The following is a 22,284-nucleotide window of genomic DNA, read 5'->3' as shown; positions in this document are numbered from 1 at the left end:
GGTTTCAACAACTTCCTTCTCTCTCCAGCGCGGAGGCAAACTGTCGTAGCGTATTCGATATACATAACGGCCTTTATTTTTTTATTTTTTTTGACGCCGTCAGACATGATGACATCAGTCATGCATACGGATGGGAGCGCAGCGCAGGCCAGGTCATCTGCTTGACGTTCACACCGCGATATACTAAGTGAATATTCCTCGGCAAATACGTCGACTTTCGCCTATCAGTGTCAGTTTTGACGCGACCATGTTGCGTGGAATTTACGGTCATTTCTGTGCTAACACGTCCGACGCTAACCAGAAACAACATTCCACAAACCGATCACAGATTCTCCTCGACGAGCAGACGCCGTCCTCTCGTCCCTGACACGCACCCGTGTCTTTCGCCAAGGCTACCAAGGTCCCTCCAGTCGCTCCCTGATTGGACTTGTCCGCGACAAATGCCGCTCACTGATTCGCCTTGTCCTGGTGACGTTTCCTCCGATTTCCAGCGAGAGAATCCCGGAATACTCTCAATATCCCTCGCTTGCTCGTGCCATGCGTTACACTAAATCGCACATGAACAACGTCACCAATCAGCGTCGTTTTTAGCGTTATAACAACCAGGATGAACGCGGAGTAAAAGATCATTAGAGTTTCGGAATCGACCGAGGCGGATGCGATAGTCCCTTTAAAGGGGGTAAGAACTCCTATCTGCATGTATTTAGTTACGGGTTTAATAGGTGTAATAGTGTCTTTCTACGCTTCGTAATTCTATTTACAATGTATTGTTCAATTCTTCTCCTTCATAACTTGTGCAGCGTTAATACAAAAACGCACTCGCTTTCGTATTCGGGCGAGTACACGCCCACCGGCGTCCAGATACCTCTATCCATCGTTACGTCATCTGAAGTATTGTAGCACCCAATCAGACGCCAACGCGGAGGTAGACACAGCATTCTACTTTACCCTCTTCAAGACGAACTTCACTACATGGCACGCTTCTAGCCAACCATCATCCCGAATGACAACGCTTTTGTCTCTCATTTGTTGAAAACGGGAGGCGTAGCTTATTTTGTAGCCGCGCATAATAGATACATAATAAACTTCGCCTCTCGTTATCAACAAATCATGGGCGAGAACGTTGTCGGGAAGATGGTTGGCTAGGAGCATGCTACGTGCTGAAGATACGCACCTATCAAATTTACCTATACAAAACGTGTCACAGACAACACGTTGAAATTGCCGTTTGGAGCCGACACAGTCGGCGGGCTCGCTTGGTACAGTTCATAGCTCTTTTAAAGCGTCTTTGGAAAAGGCAGGGAAGATACCCACGGAGCGCTGGCGGCGCCCGGCTAAAACGGATGAAACGTAAGTACGGGTTTTGTGTCCAATTGGATGGGCAGAACACAAACCGAAACCAGGCCGTGAAAGTCATGCCTACAAAATTCATTCATTTAGGTAACCGGCTCCGAAGTTCATTGGAATAGCTTGCAAGGTGACTCGGATGGTCAGGCCTCAAGACCCTCAATTCTTGCAAGGATCGTCACAAGAAAACGGATTTATTTTTCTCAGAGTGGGGACCCAGCATGGTAGATACACGATCTAGGTCAATTAAACACTATGTGGACAAAAACATTGAGGTAGGGGTCAGGTCATCCTGACCCCCCCCCCCCCTTTTCTAGATCCGCCCCTACAAGAAAACATGGTACATTGTTTTATCTGTTGTACTACCTGATGAACTTGTGTTTGAATCTGGATTGTAACCTTAAGGTGTTGTTGACATTTTTGCGCGACATTGCAGTTGATGGCAGATGGTCACTTTGGGAACCGTGGAGCCAGTGTCCTGGACTCTGTGGCGGCAAGAGAGTCCGCAAAAGGCTCTGTAACAACCCCGAGCCTCGCAACGGCGGAAAAGTTTGTGACGGGCCAGATCGAGAATATCTTCCCTGCGTGTCGTGTGAAGGTAAATTAACAGTTTTGATACTTTGTGGGCTGTAAAGTAGATTGTATGCCGTTTATAGGAGATGGCAATCTTATTATGAGCATTCGCGCTCTTAAAAGAAGACGCTATAATGAGGGAGAATCTCCCAATAGTCGCTAATTAATTGTTAGTAAAACAAACCATTCCCCTCCCATTCTTTGGAATTGTCTTGCGTCACCATAATATCCCATTCCTGGTGAAGACAGCGCTGCTGTCGAAACGTCGAATACCCCCTCTTAGTTTAATAAAGTTTCCCTTTTATTCCTTGTTCTGTAGAAACACTGTCTCCACTTCTGATCCTTATTGAATATCTTTATTTTTCGTGGTCAACCGCATTCGTTCATTCCAACTTATATATATATATATATATATATATATATATATATAATGAGGGGGAAAAGCCATTAAAGAAAGAAGTAAATGTGACTAGACGTATTGGAAGTAAAAAATTACAGATTCAGATGCCTTCTATGGCTGCACGCAGAGAAACAGATACTCATGGAACGATGCGACAGCACCAGAGGACACGTGTCATTCATTATCTAATATCGTATATATATTCACATTCATTATCTATCTATATGCATATATATATAAAGAGGGGGAAAAGCACAATATATTGTCATACTTTTATCGTACGTATTTTGTATAGGTAGTGCCTGGACGGAATGGGAGGCGTGGACGGTATGCAGCGCCACCTGTGGTCGTGGGATACGCTACCGAAGGCGCCGATGTCAAGTTCCCAACGAATCCACTGTAAAATGTCCCGGTCCAGACAAGGAGACGGAGGAATGCATTATTGCAGAATGTCCAGGTACGTTCATTAACGTGCAACAACGATGAAGAGCTGTCCGTGCTCTACAGACTGAACTTCATAGCATCAATCAACTTGCTCAGTCCAATAATTGTACTGTATGATAGCACGTGTCGTGTGGCATACGTGCCCGTCTTGACGGATATCACGATCCTCGTTAAACGTGGAAGTTAAATATGTAACACCACTCATGGTAGGGGACCGAGACACACGGAACAAGAAGGACGTGCAACAAATTCTCAGACCCAAGCTGAGTCTGAGAATTTGAGCCCGGTACGTTAAGCCCGGTACGGTTGAGCCCGGTACATCTCGTGTCGTAACAGATGTAGAAGGAAAGCTAGATGTAGGCGCATCCGAATTTAGCACCCACTCCTGATATAGCTGATTTGTATACACAGATGATGCTTCTCGGACGGGCAGTTCCTGCGGCGTTCCACGCGATACATTTCTGTCATCAAGTGCCGGGTATCTCTCTCCAGTCGTTGTTTACTGTGAGGGTTTTCTGTTGTTCCTTGCCCTAGTGTGCTCAGTGTGTTCCCTCCTTGAACGTGTTCTCATGGTACACTTGGTAGCATTGAAGTTGTATTAGTACTGCTTGTATAGTACTTTATCGCATCGTAAGCTAACACACGAGAACGAGAACGGTGTACCTTGGTCTACCCGAATGGTTATTAAATATATTCTGAACAGATTGTCTCTGCGGTGCTTTGGCCAACTGGCTATCCTAGCTTTAAGCCAGTTGAAAGTTGAGGCAAGTTGACGCCAGTTCAGTTGAAGAAAAGGAAGCTTCGGGGACATCGTTGGAGAACAAGACCGGGCACGCTCGTCACAACTGCACACACGTCTCCCCCAGGACCATTTCAATCAATGTGGATTCCAATTTCCAGGACGCTAAATTATACAGCTCTAGTCGGCGGAGATATTGAAAGAAGTATTCGATAAAACATAGCATGCACTACCCGTGAATAGAACAAATCAAACTGATGCTCGAAGGGTGACCTGCACGGTAGCAATACATCACGTACATCAAATACTGTCTGCATTTTTCACTGCGAAAGCGAACAGCTACATATTCCCTCATCTTGATACCTCATTATTTATGAGACGCATTATTATGGCACGCCATATTGCATTTATCTTTCCTTTGCCAATTGCAGTGCATGGCGGCTGGAGCGAATGGAGTGACTGGAGCTCATGCAGCTCCACCTGTGGGACGGGACAAAAAGAGAGAACCCGCCAGTGTGACTCTCCTCATCCGGAGCACGGGGGAAATAAATGCCAGGGAGAAACGTCGCAGTTCACGACTTGCAACGAAAGGCCATGTGAAGGTAAATGCAATACATCATTCGTGCCGAGTACGTAACGCACTAGTACTACACTGTTAAAATAGAACTACGCCACTTAGCACGCTCCTAGCCAACCGCCAAACGCGTGCAAAGATGTTCCAGAGCTCGTATTTCCAACAGGCCTTTCCTTACCGCACTCTTAAAAATGAACTTCACCGCATAGCACGCTCCTAGCCAACAATCATCTCGAATGATATCGTTATCTGCCCTTATTTGTTGAAAACGGGAGGCGTACGCCTTTTTTGTGACACTTATGCTGTTCATAATTGTCACAAAAAAGGCGTACACCTCCCGTTTTCAACAAATCAGGGCAGATAACGATATCATTCGAGATGATGGTTGGCTAGGAGCGTGCTATGCGGTGAAGTTCATTTTTAAGAGTGCGGTTGTGGTTCTCGTCAAATCTAAAGGAACTAACGCGACAAAAGTTCGTCCGCAAGCTAAAATACTGGTGATGACCATAGCTACGTAAAAGTCGGCGCATGGCGACGTGGAGTAAAGCCTATAATTGTAAAATATGGTCTAGCCTGCGTAGGTAGTTTGAAGCGTTCTAGAAGCCTGTGTTACATCTCCAGGTGAGTTGGAGTACAGAAAAGGGACAAGGACGGAACAGGCAATCACACAGCACCAGTTCAAGTGATTGTCTGCTGTGTCTTTTACCCCTTTTCTACACTCAAACTTCGCTGCATATGTCTAGCCAACATGGCGAAAAGCTCACATTAACGTGAAACGTCGTCAGAGCAGTGTACACCCAAAATAAAGCCCTGCAGCTTGTTGCTGTCCGCATTCGATCCGCATCGCAATGGCGACCAACTTCTACATCTGCATCCGACCCGCAAAGTTGAGCATTTCATCAGCATCCGGCAGCAACACACGCGTCACCCACGGAACGCAGAGATGTTCCAGTTTCTGGGCTCGATATATCTAGCAAATTTTCCAGGAAATAACCTCTATTTCCCGTCGGCACGAAACAGCGCAGAAAAAAGAGAGAGGGCTCTCACCGAACTTCGTCCACGCGGGGGACACAACACCGGAGCGCTTCTGATGCGGCGGCATCCGCATCCGATCGCAGATCACAACAGGCGTATATCCCTATTTCATCCGAACTCGCAAGCTTCTTACGGATGTCCGCAGATATCCGCTTCCATACGCGAATGGTGCAGGGCTTATAACTCAAACCATTTCTCATTACTCTCCGTTTTAACGGCTGTCGTTTGTTTCCATTACTCTCAACAGTGTACGGATCGTGGAGCCAGTGGTCTTCCTGGTCTCATTGCAGCGTCTCCTGTGGCGGCGGTACCAAAAGCCGCACCCGTACTTGTCATGCTCTTCCTCCTTCCATAGGCGGAAGATCCTGCATCGGAAACGCCATCCAGGTGGACTTCTGCAATCCACAGTCTTGTCCAAGTGAGTAAGTTATAGCCTCACGTGGACTGCTTGGGTGAAATTCATGTTCAGCTTCTGGGCCCGTGGCTTGGGTGGTTAGCTGGCTAGAATACTTCTGGGCCGTGGAATTGCGGAAGTGCCCAACTACCTTCGTCCATATTTACCCTAAAAACACTCTACTATCCCTGTCTCCCTTTAAAGCTACATAAGAAATTTGGCTGGTTGGTGCAAGTCTTAAAAACGTTAAATCATAAGAAGAAAGTGCACACAACCACAACCACATGTGAAGCTCAGGCCTTGTGTGGTCGTGTCCTCTTAACGGAGCAATGAAGTAACATTTAACGTCACTCGAAATCCTTCCTTATCTGTCCACCAGAAGTCACAATGCAAAATATTCTTGCTCTGCGGTACGTTATAGCCGTACAAACGAATTGAAAAATAAAACAGCCGCAGACGGCCGGCACGATTCTCGCGTGACGTGTTGGAAGCTCCCGTGCCTTGTTTCTTTTTCCTTCTTCTTCGCAGCTCACGCGACGTTTATACATGCTTCAGCTCTGCCAACACCACCTACATATTTTAAAAGTGAACTTCGCCGCATAGCACGCTCCCAGCCAACCGTAATCTCGAATGATATCGTTCTCTGCCGTGACTTGTTGAAAACGGGAGGGGTATGCATTTTTTTGTGACAATTATGAACAGCATATAAGTGTCACAGGAAAGCCGTACGCCTCCCGTTTTCAACAAATCACGGCAGATAACGATATCATTCGAGGTTATGTTTCGCTACACTCTAAAAACACACCGCATAGCACGCTGTGCGCCAACCATTGCCAAGAATGATAGGGTTATCGCGTCTGATTCGAAGAAAGACGGGGGCGTACGCCTTTTTGTGGCAATTATCATATATCTAAATTGCCACAGAAAGGCGTACGCCCCCCTCTCTCTTCGAATCAGAAGCGATAAGCCTATCATTCTTTGCAATGGTTGGCACACAGCGTGCAATGCGGTGGAGTTCTGTTTTTAGAGTGTAGGAGCGTGCTATGCGGTGTAGTTCATTTTTAAGAGTGTAGATGCAGAAAGCCTGCGCGCTCGTCGACGTGACGTAACAATTAAGAGTCAGCCAATCAGTATCGCATTTTCAACGGCCGTAGCCAATCACGAGCTTGCATTCAGCGGTCGTGGTCATGGAAGAAGAACCACCGTCGTCTGCGAGTTGTCATTGAATGTCCCCGCGTATACTAAATGTGAAAACTTAGAAATTAAGCGCAAAACGGTCTCGATCTTTCTCAAAACTGACTTTTTTTCACTTTTTGTATAAATATTTAGGTCTGCAGGTTGAAGGTGCACTGCAATCATTTACGGATTCTTGAATTCGCAGAGCGGCGAATCGCAGAATTATGTTCGAATTCGAATTCTGACTATACAGGGTGTTTCAGTTAAATCCCCGGGCTAAATAATTCGCGAACGGGTGCACCAATCAACGAGCTTTCTTTTTTACAAGTATCTGTCTGATACCACCTACAAGCTGCACACCGTGTGAATTAGTGGGAGGCGCTCATTATTAAAATAAAAATGCAAATGAGTTAAGTAAAAAAGCGTAACTTCTAAAGCAGGGCGCTGTCGGCATTAAAATGGGTACTACCCCTTTTGGGAACTTCAGTGGACACCTTATCGAGAAAAATCTGCCACCGAAGCGGGTCATTTGGTGCAGTAATTAATTGGTTTCGGTTTACGTATTTTTTTCGCGGCTGGTCGCGGCGAAGCGCAAAAGGGCGTATTTCATTGGTGTAATTTATTGGTGTAATTCATTGGTGTAAGGACGTAATTCATGGATGGATAAGGGAGTGAAAGAGCGTCCTTTTGTGCTTCGCAGCGACAAGCCCCGACAAAAATACGTAAACCGAAACCAATTAATTACTGCAACAAATGACACGCTTCGGTGGCAGATTTTTCTCTAAAAGGTGTCCACTGAAGGTCCCAAAAGGGGTAGTACCCATTTTAATGCCGACAGCGCCCTTCTTTAGAAGTTACGCTTTTTTACTTAACTCATTTGCATTTTTATTTTAATAATGAGCGCCTCCCACTAATTCACACGGTGTGCAGCTTGTAGGCGGTATCGGACAGGTATTTGTAAAAAAAGAAAGCTCGTAGATTGGTGCACCCGTTCGCGAATTATTTAGCCCGGGGATTTAACTGAAACACCCGGTATATGCCCACGCATCGAAGAAGGGAGAGGAGGCAATGCGCAGGCTCTCTCTGTCTAGGTGGTGTTGGCTGTGCGTCACTAGTCACGTGAGAGGAATAACGCATACGTCACGATGTCCTTCTCGTTCTGCTATGCGCCCTTTCCACGAGAAGAAGCATTTTTCGGAGGTGTGCAGAACAGAGCCCTCGCGCTCGCCCAGTAGGCCACCTGCACTGAACTTTCTTTCGCAGGAACTCATTTTATTCATTAGAGAACACTCTGCACCGAAAAATGAAAAAAAAAAGTTTCGGGTCACCTCAGTGTTCCTTTAAAGCACTGTGCGTTTAATTTTTGACTTCACGCATTATGCCCATACAGTTCATGGCGACTGGTCCAACTGGTCTCGATGGGGACAATGCTCTGTCTCTTGTGGAGGAGGGAAGCGAAGGCGGTTCAGGACGTGCAACAATCCCGTCCCAACCCACGGGGGAAGGTCATGCATGGGTGACGACGCTGACGAAGCCGACTGTGCTTCGACACCCTGCCCAGGTAGTAGCAATGTTTTACACTACTAAAGCAGATGGTGGTGGTGGAGAAAGAGCTCGCCGTTGTTGGCCTCACAGAGGTGGCCAACGTCACGACTGACGCCCCGGGGGGAATGTGCGTCCTGGGCAGACTTCTAAGGGAACAGTGCCGACATAAGGAAAACTGGGGAAAAGCCCCAGACAGCACAGCCTGCACCGGGATTCGAACCCGCGTACCTCCAGTCTCGACGTGACATGGCCAACACGCTAACCTCTGAGCCACGGGTGCACTAAAGCAGAACGTCACCACATAACAACTTGAATGCCAGTCATCGCACAGAGTGATACTGGTATCACATCTCATTTGTGAGATGCGCGTGACATACACTGTTTTGTAACAACTAGCATATACATATGTGTACAAGTGGCATGGCCTCGTGGATAAGAACATCCGCTCGTAAATGGTAGGTATAAGGTTGTGTTGAAGACTTTGTGATGACGGGTTTGATGTGGTAGGCTCGAATCCTACCACTGGCTGTGCCGATCGAGGTTTTTCGTGGGCATTCCAACCGACTTTCCAAACGCATGTCGGCACAGTTCGTCCTGAAGCTGACCCAAGACGCATAATAAACTCCTTGTCTCCCTCTTCTTCCTGCTGTACTCTCTCCACCTGCCGACGTCTGTACGTTCATAGCCACAGTTACTTCACGGCGCCTACACGAAATCGATCGTGTATTAGGGAGTGACTTTTTCGGGTTAAACCCGATTCCGCCCGGTTATTCCCCCCCGAACTGACCTCCGACCAATTCGGGTTAAACCCGATTTCTCACTGAATTCCAGTCACTATGAAATCCTGAAGTGACGTTTCCACTGAAGACGAACAAAGGTCGCCACGTGTAACACGTGTAAGAATGGGTCACTTACGTTCCCAGCAATACACCCATGTGTGTCAACACTGTCTATGCCTTCGAGGATTACCGCTGGAAGGTCACGATCTCGCAAAAACAACAACAAAAGAACAAGAAAGAGAGGTTAGGAAAGGACTTAATAGACAAGAGGAGAAACAAAAACACCCGATAACACCCGAAGGCACAATTATCGCCCGATTTCTCCCCGAATTACAGATTTTAAAATAGCGCCCGATTTTTACCCCCCGAATCTGAGAAAAGCATTTAACCCGAAAAAGTCACTCCTTGTGTATAAGTGTCACAAATACGTCCCTTCTCTTGATCAAGTGAGGGGATAGAACGACGTCGTTGGGGGTTATGGTTGGCTATAGTAGCGCATCCTGCGGTGAAGTTCTGTTTTACGAGTGTTACTAAGAGATCAAAAGAAAGTAACACTGGGGCTGGTTGGTAAAGTTTCATTGGGAAGCGATGGAAGATAAACGAACACGGAACGATGAAACAAAAACCGTCGCACTACCAACCGTTTATTGACAACCGTGAACGGGTGAATCCCTTCTCTATAGCTCAGACAGAAACTTGTTCGCTTGCTGAGCTGAAGATCGCGGGGATGAGCACTGTCAAGGGAGGCGGTTGTCACCCCCCAGCTTCAGCAATGTAAACATTATGCCGTTGGAACACAATCACAAATTATGATTCCTTTCTCTCAACATTACGTAGTGTTCCTGAGCCAAGACAATACAGTTTTAGTACATCGTAATCCCTTCGCCTTTGAGTGCATAAGGGGTGTCGTTGATGGTTTTGCTCGCGCCCATAACAGAAAGAGAGCTTGGCGCAGTACGCAGAACCACCAACCATATCTGTTACGTACTCTATCGCCTTTGCGTCCGTACGTGTTTGTTTTGGTGATGGGGCGTCTGTTGAGGCAGTGATGCATCCCCCCATCTTGCGCTACCCGGCAAGTTATCGAGACATCAAGAATAAACAGAGCGCAAGATGGATGGGCATTAGTACCCACCCCAACAGCACGACAAATCCAGGTGATAGATGCAGGCGCGTGGCTCGGACAGCCGGTTCAGATTTAAAAACATAGCATGCGTTTCTTTCTGTTTCACCCGTTCACTATGTCAATAAACGGTTGATAATGCGACTGTTTTTTTTTTTTTTTTTTCGTTTTCCGTGTTCGTCTATCTTCCGTCGCTTCGCTATGGGTTACTAAGCGAGCCAGTGATTGACTGTAAGAGTCGATTCACACGATGCAACTTTTGCTGCAGCTTCGTTCCACCAACGGTTGCGCGCAATTGAAGCTGCAGATAGTAGGCTCCTTTCACACGGTGAGCAACCCGCCGCATCGTAGTGTTGAGCGAAGTAGTGCGAGAGAAAATGTCATCATCATCATGTTCATCCGATTACACGAGAGCCAGAACTGAAAAAAAAACAAAAAAAACATACGGTTGGCAGGTTGCAATGACGTATTCGAGAACACATTCTCGTAAAACGTTTTACGTGAACCGCTGGGGCAGCTTCAATGCTGCCGTCGTGTTCTTGTCTGGGCTGCGGAATTTACGTCCCGTAAGTGACGCCCCGGCAGCCAGCCATCGCGACTGGATGTCTTCGGATGGGGAGTCAATTGATAACTACTATGGCTGCGCAATAAGATAATACCAGAAAAGTCGCTTGTGTACGAGTCCCCAAGCAACCGTATAGCAACCAAGTTGCGCAACCAGTTCACACGGCCCAACATAGTTGCGCGCCATTAAAGCTGGATCATGTGCTTCGACCCCAACAGCTCTTGTCGAACTCTGTTTATATCTGCGTTCCTCCACAGGGTCTCTGAGCTACACTGAGACGCGGGAGGAAGGGTTGGAAGAGCTTCGCCAAATGCCCGTCACCTCTCAGATTTGTCCCCCAGGTCATATCTGGAATGACGGAGTTTGTCAAGGTATGTCAAGGTTGCCGGACTTGCGAGCGACGGCTTCCCCCTTCCGCACCGCTGTGGTACTACGATTGCACGCTCTGTTTTCTTCCGCACCAACTATCACGGTATTCTCAGTTGATAACGCAACTTCTACAAAGACAGAGGAGCGCAGACAGTGGCGTAGACTGAGTGGTTTCGGGGGTTCAGGCACCCCCCCCCACGAAATCGTACCTGTACCCGAAATCGTTTGGGAGAGGCGCATGGGGGTAAAATCCTCCTCCACCATGCAAAGTCCCCATTAACCTTTCTCGAAATATTTTTTTCTTGACTACGCCACAGAGCGCTGATGTTCACCGACTCCGGCTAGGGTTACATTCAATGTGGAATGATGCGAATTTGGCGAAAAGTAAAGCGAAGGTGCGATAAATAAGGGAATACGTTACATGTGGGAACAAAAGTCTACAAACTCGCGCTTGCAGAGTGAACAATCCCGTAAAACCTGTTGACATTGTTGACGTTACGTTGTTACGTTGACGTTGCTGGCTGTTGACGTTAAATGCTATTGACGTGTGGCATCGCGCGGCAAATGAACCTCTGCTTCGCTGCATAACTGAAGGCGGATGATATTTTGTGTTTTACATCCTGGTACTTTCAACTCGCAGATATAAACGAATGTCTGGTAGAGGAGATCTGCCAGCATCAGTGCCTGAACACCGACGGAAGTTACAACTGCCTCTGCCCTCACGGATACCGCGTATCGGACGACGGAGTTACCTGCCAAGGTACGCGTCAAGCAAGGCGGTGAATCGATAACGCACTGTTACGCGAAGACTGCGTCTTTTTTAGAAGGGACTGTAAAGTGAATGGTCAATCCATAGGAACTGTGTGCGTTTCTGTAACTGCACTTGGAGGATTCATATACTTAATAGCCCTTAATGCATAATGAGTATTTCTCTTGTAATCGAAGTTCATAGATTGTCGCACGAACAAAAAACTGACGGGCTCCAAGACGCGGCAACCGTGATGCTACTCGCGCGCTATCTATTTAGAACGCAAGTAGCTACTTTAGCCAGCTGGTAAGTCGTGGGCAGCTGGAATGTGCGCTTCGTCACTCCACGTCCACTACACTGCAGCGTAAACCGGACATTCGTAGAGATGGCCAGATTTCGCACGGAGCAGCGATGCCAAAGCGACTTTCGCAGCTTACATTTTCTGGTGACTCTAGTCACACCGGGATCGTGGGAAATGCAGAAGAGCAGAGGAGACGGGAGCATGGAAGGCCGACAGGCGGCGCGCATTGCGCAGATATTCTTGCAGGTTACAACGGTGTTGACCGAATTACTCAGTAGTGGCTGTTGTTCTTCAAAACGGGTCTACAAGTAATGAGCCGAGCCGTTTCGAGGGGAGGCGAGAGGGGCAGCCTCCCGGACATCTTCCCCGAGAGGGGAAGGGAAAAACTTGGGTTAGTGTATCATCTTTCAACCATGGCACTGCAAAGCGGGGACTGGGCGGGAAGAGGGCGCTTCATGCCTGTCCTGCGCCCCTGCCTGTCCTGCCTTTTCATTAATTCCAACATCACGTGATGCGTGTCCCCCAATCTGGAGCGTCCTCCAATGTTTGCCGTATGTCACACGTTTGTGGACGCTGTGGACTCGAAACTACCAGTGTTTTAAATCCCTCGGTATGAAAAATTCGGAGGGTTGATACGTAATGGCTTGACTGTCGCGTCGCATGTAATGTATGAATTACCATTCATTTGTGCTTTCAGATATTGATGAATGCACTGAGCATCATATCATCACCTGTGAAGAAGGACAAAGTTGTTTCAATATCAGAGGCGGTTATAAGTGTATCGACTTGTCTTGCCCTCCTGGTTACCTGCGCGATGCAGAAGACGGGTAACATACTTTTTCTCAAATTTGATGATACACTACGAACTAAGCCTTGATTATAGCGAAATTCTCCAACCAAGATACAGGAAGGGGATACCCGACGTTTCAGAGCCAGTTCGGTTCCTGCCTCAGAGGCGACAGTAGCGGCCGTTGGCAGCAGCGTTCTCGTCGTCGTTCGAATTTGGTGATCCAACGAATCACGACGTTCGAACCGCGACAAGGACACTGCTGCAAACAGCCACCACTGTCGCATCTGAGGAAGGAGCCGGACTGGCTCCGAAACGTCGGTATACCCTTCCTGTAGGTTGGAGATTTTCGGTACAATCATTCTTTTACCCAACTAGACACAATTGTGTTGAAAATGTTCAAGTTCGAACTAAGTCTTGTGTCTTCAGAATGTTATCAAATCAAATCAAATGTCATCGCAATCCTCCTGTATTTCTCAAAAAATAGCGTCCCTCGATGTGGAGCAGAAGTATCATAAAATTAATTTCCAGCTTTGAGAAGTAGGACGTCGTGGGGTACGCAGTGTATCACTCTCAGTACTCCAACGTGGGACAGAGAATGGAGACTGGGAAACTGTTTCAGGATCTATATTCCATAGCTTTTTCCTGATCAGCCAGTAGCTCGGCTGGAGCATCTGGGGAGGACGATGATTGAATGCATCTCGTTTAAATGCTTTGTGTTGTTGGCGACATTTTTTTTATAAAAGACTTCTGGAAATGCTGTAAAATACTGATTTGTAAGCGTTTTATTGTTTCGTGAACTAGTTAACTTTCTTTATATTGCGTTGCTCATTGTAGTGGTTACACAATTTCAGCGTATACCGGGTGTTTCACGAAGGTCCCCTGGCTGAATAATTCGTGAACAGGTGGCGCCATCCAAGAAATTTCTTTGTGGTAAAGATTATTGGCACGTCGGCCATGAACCGAGTAGTGAGCAGCTCATTTGCATACGCTCACTAATTAAAGGAGTACAAAGAGACATAAAAAAAGAAAAAAAAATCAGATTGAGACGTCTGGTGAAAGTGAATGTGTCACCTTACCGAGTACCGCTAAAAGTTTTGATGTGCGCAATTTGTTTCCCAGAAAAAAAAAAAAACTCACATGAACATCGCTTCGCGCGTTCACCCTTAACTCACCACTCCAGGTATAACAAGGAGGAGAAGGTATGATGCCACGTCACGGATGACGTTACGGGGGCAACTTATTATGTTTCGCTGGCCAGTGGGGGTCAGCGCCCAGTCCCTTTGCCACCGTAAACCAGTTTAGCCAGTTGTCAAGAGCCAGGAGCAATGCTGTTTCACAACCCCGAATAGCAGACAGCATTTCTCGGGACCAATTAGCGAGCGTGGCCCCTATAGCGTCTGCGCGAGGTCCCAGGCAGATCACAGTAGTAGTATAATTAGAAGTCCTATAGTCAAGAGTTTTCTCTAATCCAATTCCAATCAAATTCTAAGCCAAAGTCCAGTTCTAAGCCAACACAAGCCAATTCCAAAGCCATCTGATTGGCCGCCATTAGCTCCGCCCACTTCACGTTGATTGGCTCATGCCCGGCTTACTGATCGTTGATTGGTTGACCGTAGCTCCGCTCCTTAATGCTAATTAGTTGGCTTGGCTCCGCCCACTTCACGTTGATTGGCCCATGCAAAGCCCACTAACTGCTTATTAGTTGGTCGTAGCTCCGTCCCTTTATGCCAATCCCTTGGCTCCGCCCACTTCACGCTGATTGGGGCACGCCGATCGCTGAGCTCCGCTGATTGGTCCATTCTATATCTACTGATCACTCTCCCTGACTTTCTAACCGCTCTGATTGGCCGCCGCCACCGATTGGCCCGTTCTAAGCCCACCGATTGGCGCGCATAGCCTTCATTAGCGCCCGTGAGATGCGAGCGGCCCCGCTGCAGCTTTATTTCAGATGTTCAAACATACCTATTTACTATTATTATGTAACTATTCTATGGCTCCACCCACTTCATGCTGATTGGTCCTACGGAATCAGACTTCGCGTTTTGGAGCGTTTCGGAACAATATGATATAACTCGCGTTCAGCGATATCATACGAAAAGAGGCGTTGTGATAGAACAAGGCTTGTGTGATCAGGATCACGGACGCATTCTTATGGTGGCTACCACACACAAACAGCGACTCTACTACCGATAGAACCCCCTTTTCCATGATTTGATCGTTAATAACTATAAGAGTGGGATACTGTTCATCCCAATCTGCAGGTATCCTGTCCTAAACTCCACGCCGTCGAAATCCTTTTCCCATCCAGTTGCATACTTTCGTATGTAGAGTATCTTCTGCGGTGGAATGCTAAATAATTCTGGGTGTCTCATTATATTCTGCGTGAGCACCGTCTTGCCACACATGGAGGAGACGGAGATGAGAATTCGAGCGGGGTGCTGCGGGGGAATTGCATGCGCATTGTGCAATGACTTGAGCAGACTGTGTAGCGAGGTATGACGCATCTTTATTTTCATCCCTAGCTCCTAGTGCGATTGATGATCGTCTCCAGGACTCTTATTTCTTCCTGACATAGTTCCTGAAGCTCGCCCAGTGATTGCTCCCTGTAAGCCGACAGGTACTCGTCCAAGATTTCGCGTATGATGTCCCGCATCTCGTTTGCGGTAAAACGGGAGAGCAATATGTGGCAACACATCTCGACGAAGTTCTCTCGCTCGTGTGACGCCTCGAAGAGGAACCGAATCGGCTGCAGGGAGGATTCCAGTTGCGGTCACTGTCATCATCCGGAAACTATCGAACATATCATGGCAGAATGCCGCGCATGACATACTATGGGGGAAACTCACCTTTCCCGCTCCAGGCCTGGCATACTGACGGACGTCCTCTTGCGTGCATTTGGACCTGGAAGTCAGTAGTGGTCTTGGCAGTGGATCTAGGGTTCCTAATGAGACTAAAATTACTCCTTTCTTCTTTCCCAAGCAGTACACAGTCTTGGCCCAATATTCCCTCCATATCTGTAAAAGTGTTCCAATGCTGGAACAGTCTTGCTAGGATTCTTCCAGTATGGGCTAAATGTTGGGTATATGAGACTAATATTCCAATAATTCTCCAAATATTGGCTATTTCTTGGGCATGTAGACCCATTATTTGCAGCATATTTGCTATCTACTGGAATTTGAACCACAAATAGCTTACCAGTACTGAATACCAGTTCATACAGTTTCTGAATAAGTAGAAACTACGAGAATACCAGTTGACATCACATGCAGTCACTGCGTAATGTAGCAGCCTGTCCATATTGACTAGAAAATATAGTGCCTTCGTATACTGTTACCAGTGGCAAAATATTGGGATGCAACATGACATTCGATATTCCCACTTATGAAAGTGGTGAAAATTGTAATAAGATGTAATCATGATGACATGTACGATTGTAACTGTGATAAGATAAATTGCTGTGCGCCATTTTTGGCCGGCAAATGTTGGACCGACATTGGACCGACATTGGACCGATGGTGTTGTGCTGCCCGAGTTGAGTGTATCTTATACGCCACATACTTCACGCTACCTTTTTCTCCTTCCAAAGCCCGTGCAAGCTGAACTGTCAACGATCTCAAGATAACTGCTCACACGGGAATCCGGACATCGTGGAATTCAGGACGGCTGCCCTTCCAAGCGGTGTCGAGGCGGGTGCTGACGTCATCAGAGTGGCAGCGTACGCTCACGGCGGGGAACTTTATCCCAACACAACTTTCACGATGCTCTCTGCTGACCTACCGTTCTCTGTGAGCCAAAAGAACGGCTACGGATTTGTGCGGACATTGTACGAGCCACCGCCTGGAGCGCTGTACCGCGTGACGTTACAGGCTACGTCACGCGACCGCACGAATGCGACGAATTTGTTCACTACGCGCATAATTGTGTTCATTTCTATCTCCAGGTACCCTTACTAGCTTTTCGTGAGAGCATTTCGATGTACACTCTTAGAAAAAAGGGTGGGGCAGTTACACCTTTTAGGAGGTAACAGTTGTTGCATATGTTGTTCTATCTGTTACCTCGCTCTTAAAACAGAAGTTCACCGCAGAGCACGATGTTTGACAACCATTGCCACGAATGATATAGGGTTACACGAGTGATAGGGTGAGCGAGGGGGAAGGGGGCGTACGCCTTTTTGTAGCAATTTGGATATACATGATAATTGCTTTTACCGTCCCTTTTACACCCTTTATCAGACGCTATATATGTTGACTATATGGAGGTTACCACCTCCTCACACCCTTTTTTCTTAGAGTGTATAGTCACGTGCGAATACAGATGGGATTTGTTTTGTTGACTCTATTCGATCTGATTTGGAAAGTATGTTCGCTGTGTTTCGGTAGGAGGGGCTGCGACACGTTCGTGGGTGCGTTTCTCTGCGACACACACGCATTGTACAGGGATTGTATAGAAATAAAGGACGCCAACGTCTCCGCACGTAACGCTGTGCCTGTTTTCAGGACGAGCATCCAATGGCGCACCACAACACATTCGTGCGGTATAAAAAAAACAAAACAAAAACATAAAAATAATCGGACTAGCAGAACTGTGCGCCAGAAAAGTGTAACCACGCACACTTTGCACATTGTGCATTTCGCATGGGTTAATGCGATGTTAATGTGATGATGACGTTTAATGTGATGATGATGTTTCCGGAGAGTTATGTGCGGGTATACCGCTGAAGGTGCTATAATGAAGCGGAAACTGAAATCACAGAAATGGACATCCAGTTCGGCAATGCGCTGGTCTCGCCTCAAACGATTTGTCCAATCACAAAGCGAAATCCTTTGAGGAGACCAATGGGATGCCTCTTCGCATGGTTGCGCTTCTTGAACAGGGCCATTTTTACCCCATTTCTACGTACGATCCAAGTAATTAGAATCGTCACTTCGTCACTAAAAATGATACCTAGTAAAACGACGATAAAACCTGAGACACGGAACAGAAACGAGACAACACGATGTCTCCGAGAAACAACACGATGATATATCCAAATTGCCGTGCTCTCTTTTTTCTGTTCCGTGTCTCATGTTTTATCGTCGTTTTACAATGTACCAGCTCGCCTGCGCCCTTGCACTTATACCTAGTAACATTTTTAATTTTTCATTTCACAGAAACAGAGCGAATGTCTGTCCACTCCGTGACACTGCAGCAGCGTACCAGTACAATGGGAAGTATCAGTGCAATGGGAAGAAGCGCGCGTGCACCCTTGCACTTATACCTAGTAACATTTTAACTTTTATTACACTCACGAAAACGAAAACAGCCACAGCTCTTTTTAAACCAATGACACATAAGACTCTTCTTGTCTTGGGCGGATTACTGGCCACTTGTCGGTGCGTAGCGTAGCGTCGTCTCCATAGTAACGCGTGCTGCACGTGACCCGCTTCGTCGTGAGAAGGAAGAAGTGACCTTACTCGCAGCCTGCCACCATCGCCGGGTGTGTGGCGTTCGTAGCCATTGGGCGAGGAGGTCAGCCGACGCAAAACGCTGCGATGTTCGTCGTTGAAAATGGCGCTTGTGTACGGGTTTCTAGAAGACCAAGTAGCCACTTCAGTGCAGTCAACGAGGACATTTCGTGCTCACAAGGATGTCTTCACGTCGTTGTCGGAAAAGCAGTTTGTTTCCTTCTTCCGACTGTCCAAAGCCTCGTGTATACACATACAGGATGTATATGGAAACATTGACATGACATCGAGTGTTCCCCATATAGGGAATGTTATATACCCGCATTAGCTGAGTTCGTGTGTATGTAACCCACCATTGTGAAATTAACCCTGCCTTGCACAAGCATGACATTTCTTTATTTATGAAATATTTGGACACAGCAGTAAAAAAAAAACTAGCAATACTAGCGCTATTCATTTGTATGCATTTTCTGCAGAAGCTTGTGCGCACAATATTGTGATATTGGAGCCAGTGCCTGCGGGAATGAGCCAGCACATATTTTATTATCCGTATTGTTAGTAACTCTTTCATTGGGCATACTTGGCATAGGCGATCAATGCTTCCTGCGGTCCACCGTTGTTGTTCCACGATTCTCCTTCGTTCTTCAATGTGTTGGTGGACATTGATGGTGGCACCTGCCTCCTCCTCCGTCGACATCTGCCTCCGCTCCGCACATTTTGAGCTTGGCTGCTTGTTGTAGCCGGCAACTCTCTGGAAGCCCCAGCAGGCTGTGTAGTCGTGAGCTGTTACCCGAATCACTGCTTAGTTTAGTTGTAGAACTAAAAAGGAGGACGAGATCACTCGACAAGCTCAGCAAGCACACCGTAAGTCCACCAAATAACTTTATCCTCGTCAATATAGCAATCTTCCACGCGCCGTATAGTGCACAGATCACCGTCCTCGTCTTCTACGAATGTGATACTAATATAAAATACGAAACTAATTCTCAACACATGTGTAGAGTGAGAAGAAAAAGAGACACCTCTGAGCGCCGAAGGATTCCCTTCGAGCCAGCGACGGCAGCAGACGATACCGCACTGCATTCGCATTGGCTGATTCGTGTATTACGTGCTCATCTAGCGAAGTACGTGCAAGAAGGTTTCTTTCCACGCGGTAACAAAATTTATATTTGTTAGAGGTAAATACAAAGTAAGTTAATGTCGTCAAATTTAGGCTTTTTGCTTGACAGACTTGAGTCTGCCACCTTGAGTCTACTTGAGTAGCGTCATTGCTCCTCGCGCCGGCGAGGCTCGCCTATCCAGCGGACGACGGTGGCCTTACTGACCACTTCAGATCGTGCGTCGGCAGCGCGCGCTTGCCCGACGGTGGGCGTTGCCACGTTAGGCCGACGCACCGATGCAATGGCCAGTAATCCGCCCTAGAACATGCAAACACAGCACGGAAAATAAATCATGTGTCTTGGCACTGTTTGACCTTAGTCGCTCTTGTGCCATTAAGCACCAAAACACCAAACTTTTATTTCACAGAAACAGAGCGAATGTCTGTCCACCCCGTGACACTGCAGCAGCGTACCAGTACAATGGGATGTTTCAGTACTGTGTAGGCCAGCACACGGAAATGTGTTAAGCATACGGGAGGACATTGTGCATGCGTGGAAGGCAACTCATCTTTTTGCGCTTTGCGTACGTACGCTATTTCTCGAATTTAGCGTGCGTACAGAGGGCCGTGCCGTGCGAGGTTGCTCGACACCTGCAGTTGGAAACACCTCATATGCAAGGAAAGACACGACACCGTTGCTGTTGGACTTGGCTGCGCCTGGGTGCATAGCGCCGCATTCGTTTTTCCAGCCGGACCTGCCGTTCGGTGTCCGCTATTGGACCGATCATGTCACGTGGTTTCTCCATCCAAGAACGCGTCGTCCATGTTGAGTCAACACCAACTAGATAGAACTAATAATGAACTGTTTATAGGAAACGAACAATACATCTTCGACCATCGGAACGCTGCAGTACGTGAGGTTACGGCCGTTAGGGGACCTTCAAAAAACTAAATGGACAAGGGTATTTATCTATTCTTTATACTAATGCCCGCAGTGTCGTCAATAAGAAGGTAGAACTTAAATGTCTTTTGCTAGAATACACACCTGATGTAGTTACAATGACAGAAACCTGTCTTTCGTCTGAAATATCACCAACAGAAGTGTTTCCTCCTAATTATACTGCAGTACGAAAATACCGTTCCTCGCCTGGTGGAGCTGTGGCGCTTTTATGCCGCAAAAGGACTGATTATCCGTGTATTCACGCGAGCGACATCCTCACGGAATATTCTAGTGGAAGAAAAAGCGAGAACAGTGCTCACAGAGCTGAAGTTCCGTCCTGTGTTATGTTGAGCATTCACGCGGAATATCGGAAGTGGCGTACTGCGCATTTAGCAGACGACACTTAGCAGACGACACCGTCAGCGCGTTTTCCTGTCGTCTGCTACGGAATATCTTGTGGCTGTGTAGTAGGATATTCACGGTTAGCAGCGTACGTGAAGACACGACGTTGAGCGGTCGCGCTCACGTGACACCAGAAAGCTATGACACTTTTCGCATCTTACGCTTCTGGGGGAATGTCGCTCGTGCGAATACACGGTATATATTGAGGCGCTTCCCGACATCGACTGTGAAGGGCTATGGTACTATGTTCAGTTGAATAACAATTATCATGTACAGACTGGTCTGATTTATAGGCATCCCGGCGCCGATAGCTGTGTTCTCGTGACATTACAAGACTATTTACATGACAACATTAAGCAAAATCAGAAGGTTATATTGTGTGGCGATTTTAATCTTCATGGGGCTGAAGGATTTATCTAATTGTAGAATGTCGTGACAAGTACAATGCTAGTCTTCTAACAGACATTGCTTTTAACTTCGATTTATTGCAAACTGTCAATGCCCCCCCCCCCCCCCCATGTTTTTGTAATGAAAAGTCTCCTCTCCTCGACTTGATGTTCATCCGCGGGAATATATACCTGAGCATGGCACTGATTTGGTGGAGGTCTTTCTGATCACAAAGTGCCTTCTTTTCACTTGCACTGGACTGCACTACCTTGGACTCCACGCAAGACGGGTTTTCGGCAGCTGCACTTTCTAGCTGAAAGGAACTTTATTAGTAATGCCTTTCTTTTCAACAGGAAAGTGCAGCACGAAAATAACCCAGTTCAGATCTGGTGCAGGAGGTGCAAGCGAAAAGAATCCACCTACAGTGTTAGTTTCTTTAATGGTTCTTTAAAATTATACTTCAGATAGACACTAGTGAGTATATCTCTTTCCCTGACTTCCCACGTACAGATAATGAAAGCATTATTGACTACCTGTCTTTCCATTCTGATTGCTTTGCCGCTACTGAGTGTGTTGAGTGAGAGCAAAGAGACCTGTGCGATGCTCAAGGACATTGTACTCGACTGCGTCAAGAAGTTTGTGTCGAATAAGGAAAAAGGAGTTGGTCGGACCTGACCTTGGATAACACGTGACGTAATTCACCTCAAATGTCGTCTGAACAGGTTGTCCAAGCGAACTCGCAATGCTCATATTGCTGAACAAATGAAGTCCCTACGAAGGCAGTTATATAGGTTAATTAAATCAAACCAGTCTCAGTTTTACAACAGTACCCAGTTAGCGGACTACGGACTACCAGGTATATTAGCACACACAGCGTCGGTAATGCTTCGTACTTTTCTTACGTATGAATGTATGAAAGAATATGAAACCCACAACATCAAAAACGAATTTTTGACATTTTGATTTTCACACATTTTTTATTTTCAGCTGTAGATGAAAATCGCGCGATTTGTTTGTTTGCGTGGCATGTGTGTGTGTATGTTTGGTATGTTTGTGTGTGTGTGTGTGCGCGCGCGCGCGGATGTGTGGGGGACGTGTGTTTGTGCGTGT

General features: G+C 46.9%; 1 protein-coding gene across 4 annotated transcripts in view; it reads left to right on the top strand.

Annotated features, from left to right (window-relative positions):
• LOC135368117 (hemicentin-1-like) overlaps window positions 1-17,375 on the top strand; it is a 46,205-nt gene extending 28,830 nt beyond the window's left edge. Inside the window, exons 16-24 of one of the 4 annotated variants that reach the window (XM_064601203.1) lie at window positions 1,784-1,945; window positions 2,616-2,777; window positions 3,935-4,105; window positions 5,360-5,530; window positions 8,073-8,243; window positions 10,952-11,065; window positions 11,704-11,823; window positions 12,810-12,939; window positions 16,489-17,375. In XM_064601203.1, the coding sequence (XP_064457273.1) occupies window positions 1,784-1,945; window positions 2,616-2,777; window positions 3,935-4,105; window positions 5,360-5,530; window positions 8,073-8,243; window positions 10,952-11,065; window positions 11,704-11,823; window positions 12,810-12,939; window positions 16,489-16,855 (1,568 nt within the window). In that variant the 3' untranslated portion in view covers window positions 16,856-17,375. The remainder of the gene's footprint in view (window positions 1-1,783; window positions 1,946-2,615; window positions 2,778-3,934; window positions 4,106-5,359; window positions 5,531-8,072; window positions 8,244-10,951; window positions 11,066-11,703; window positions 11,824-12,809; window positions 12,940-16,488) is intronic. The other 3 variants (XM_064601205.1, XM_064601204.1, XM_064601206.1) reach the window with 3 other exon arrangements.
• The last annotated feature ends 4,909 nt before the right edge of the window (window positions 17,376-22,284 follow it).

This window comes from Ornithodoros turicata, chromosome 9 (assembly GCF_037126465.1).
Source record: "Ornithodoros turicata isolate Travis chromosome 9, ASM3712646v1, whole genome shotgun sequence".
NCBI lineage: Eukaryota > Metazoa > Arthropoda > Arachnida > Ixodida > Argasidae > Ornithodoros > Ornithodoros turicata.
This window is presented reverse-complemented; position numbering and strand designations above follow the sequence as displayed.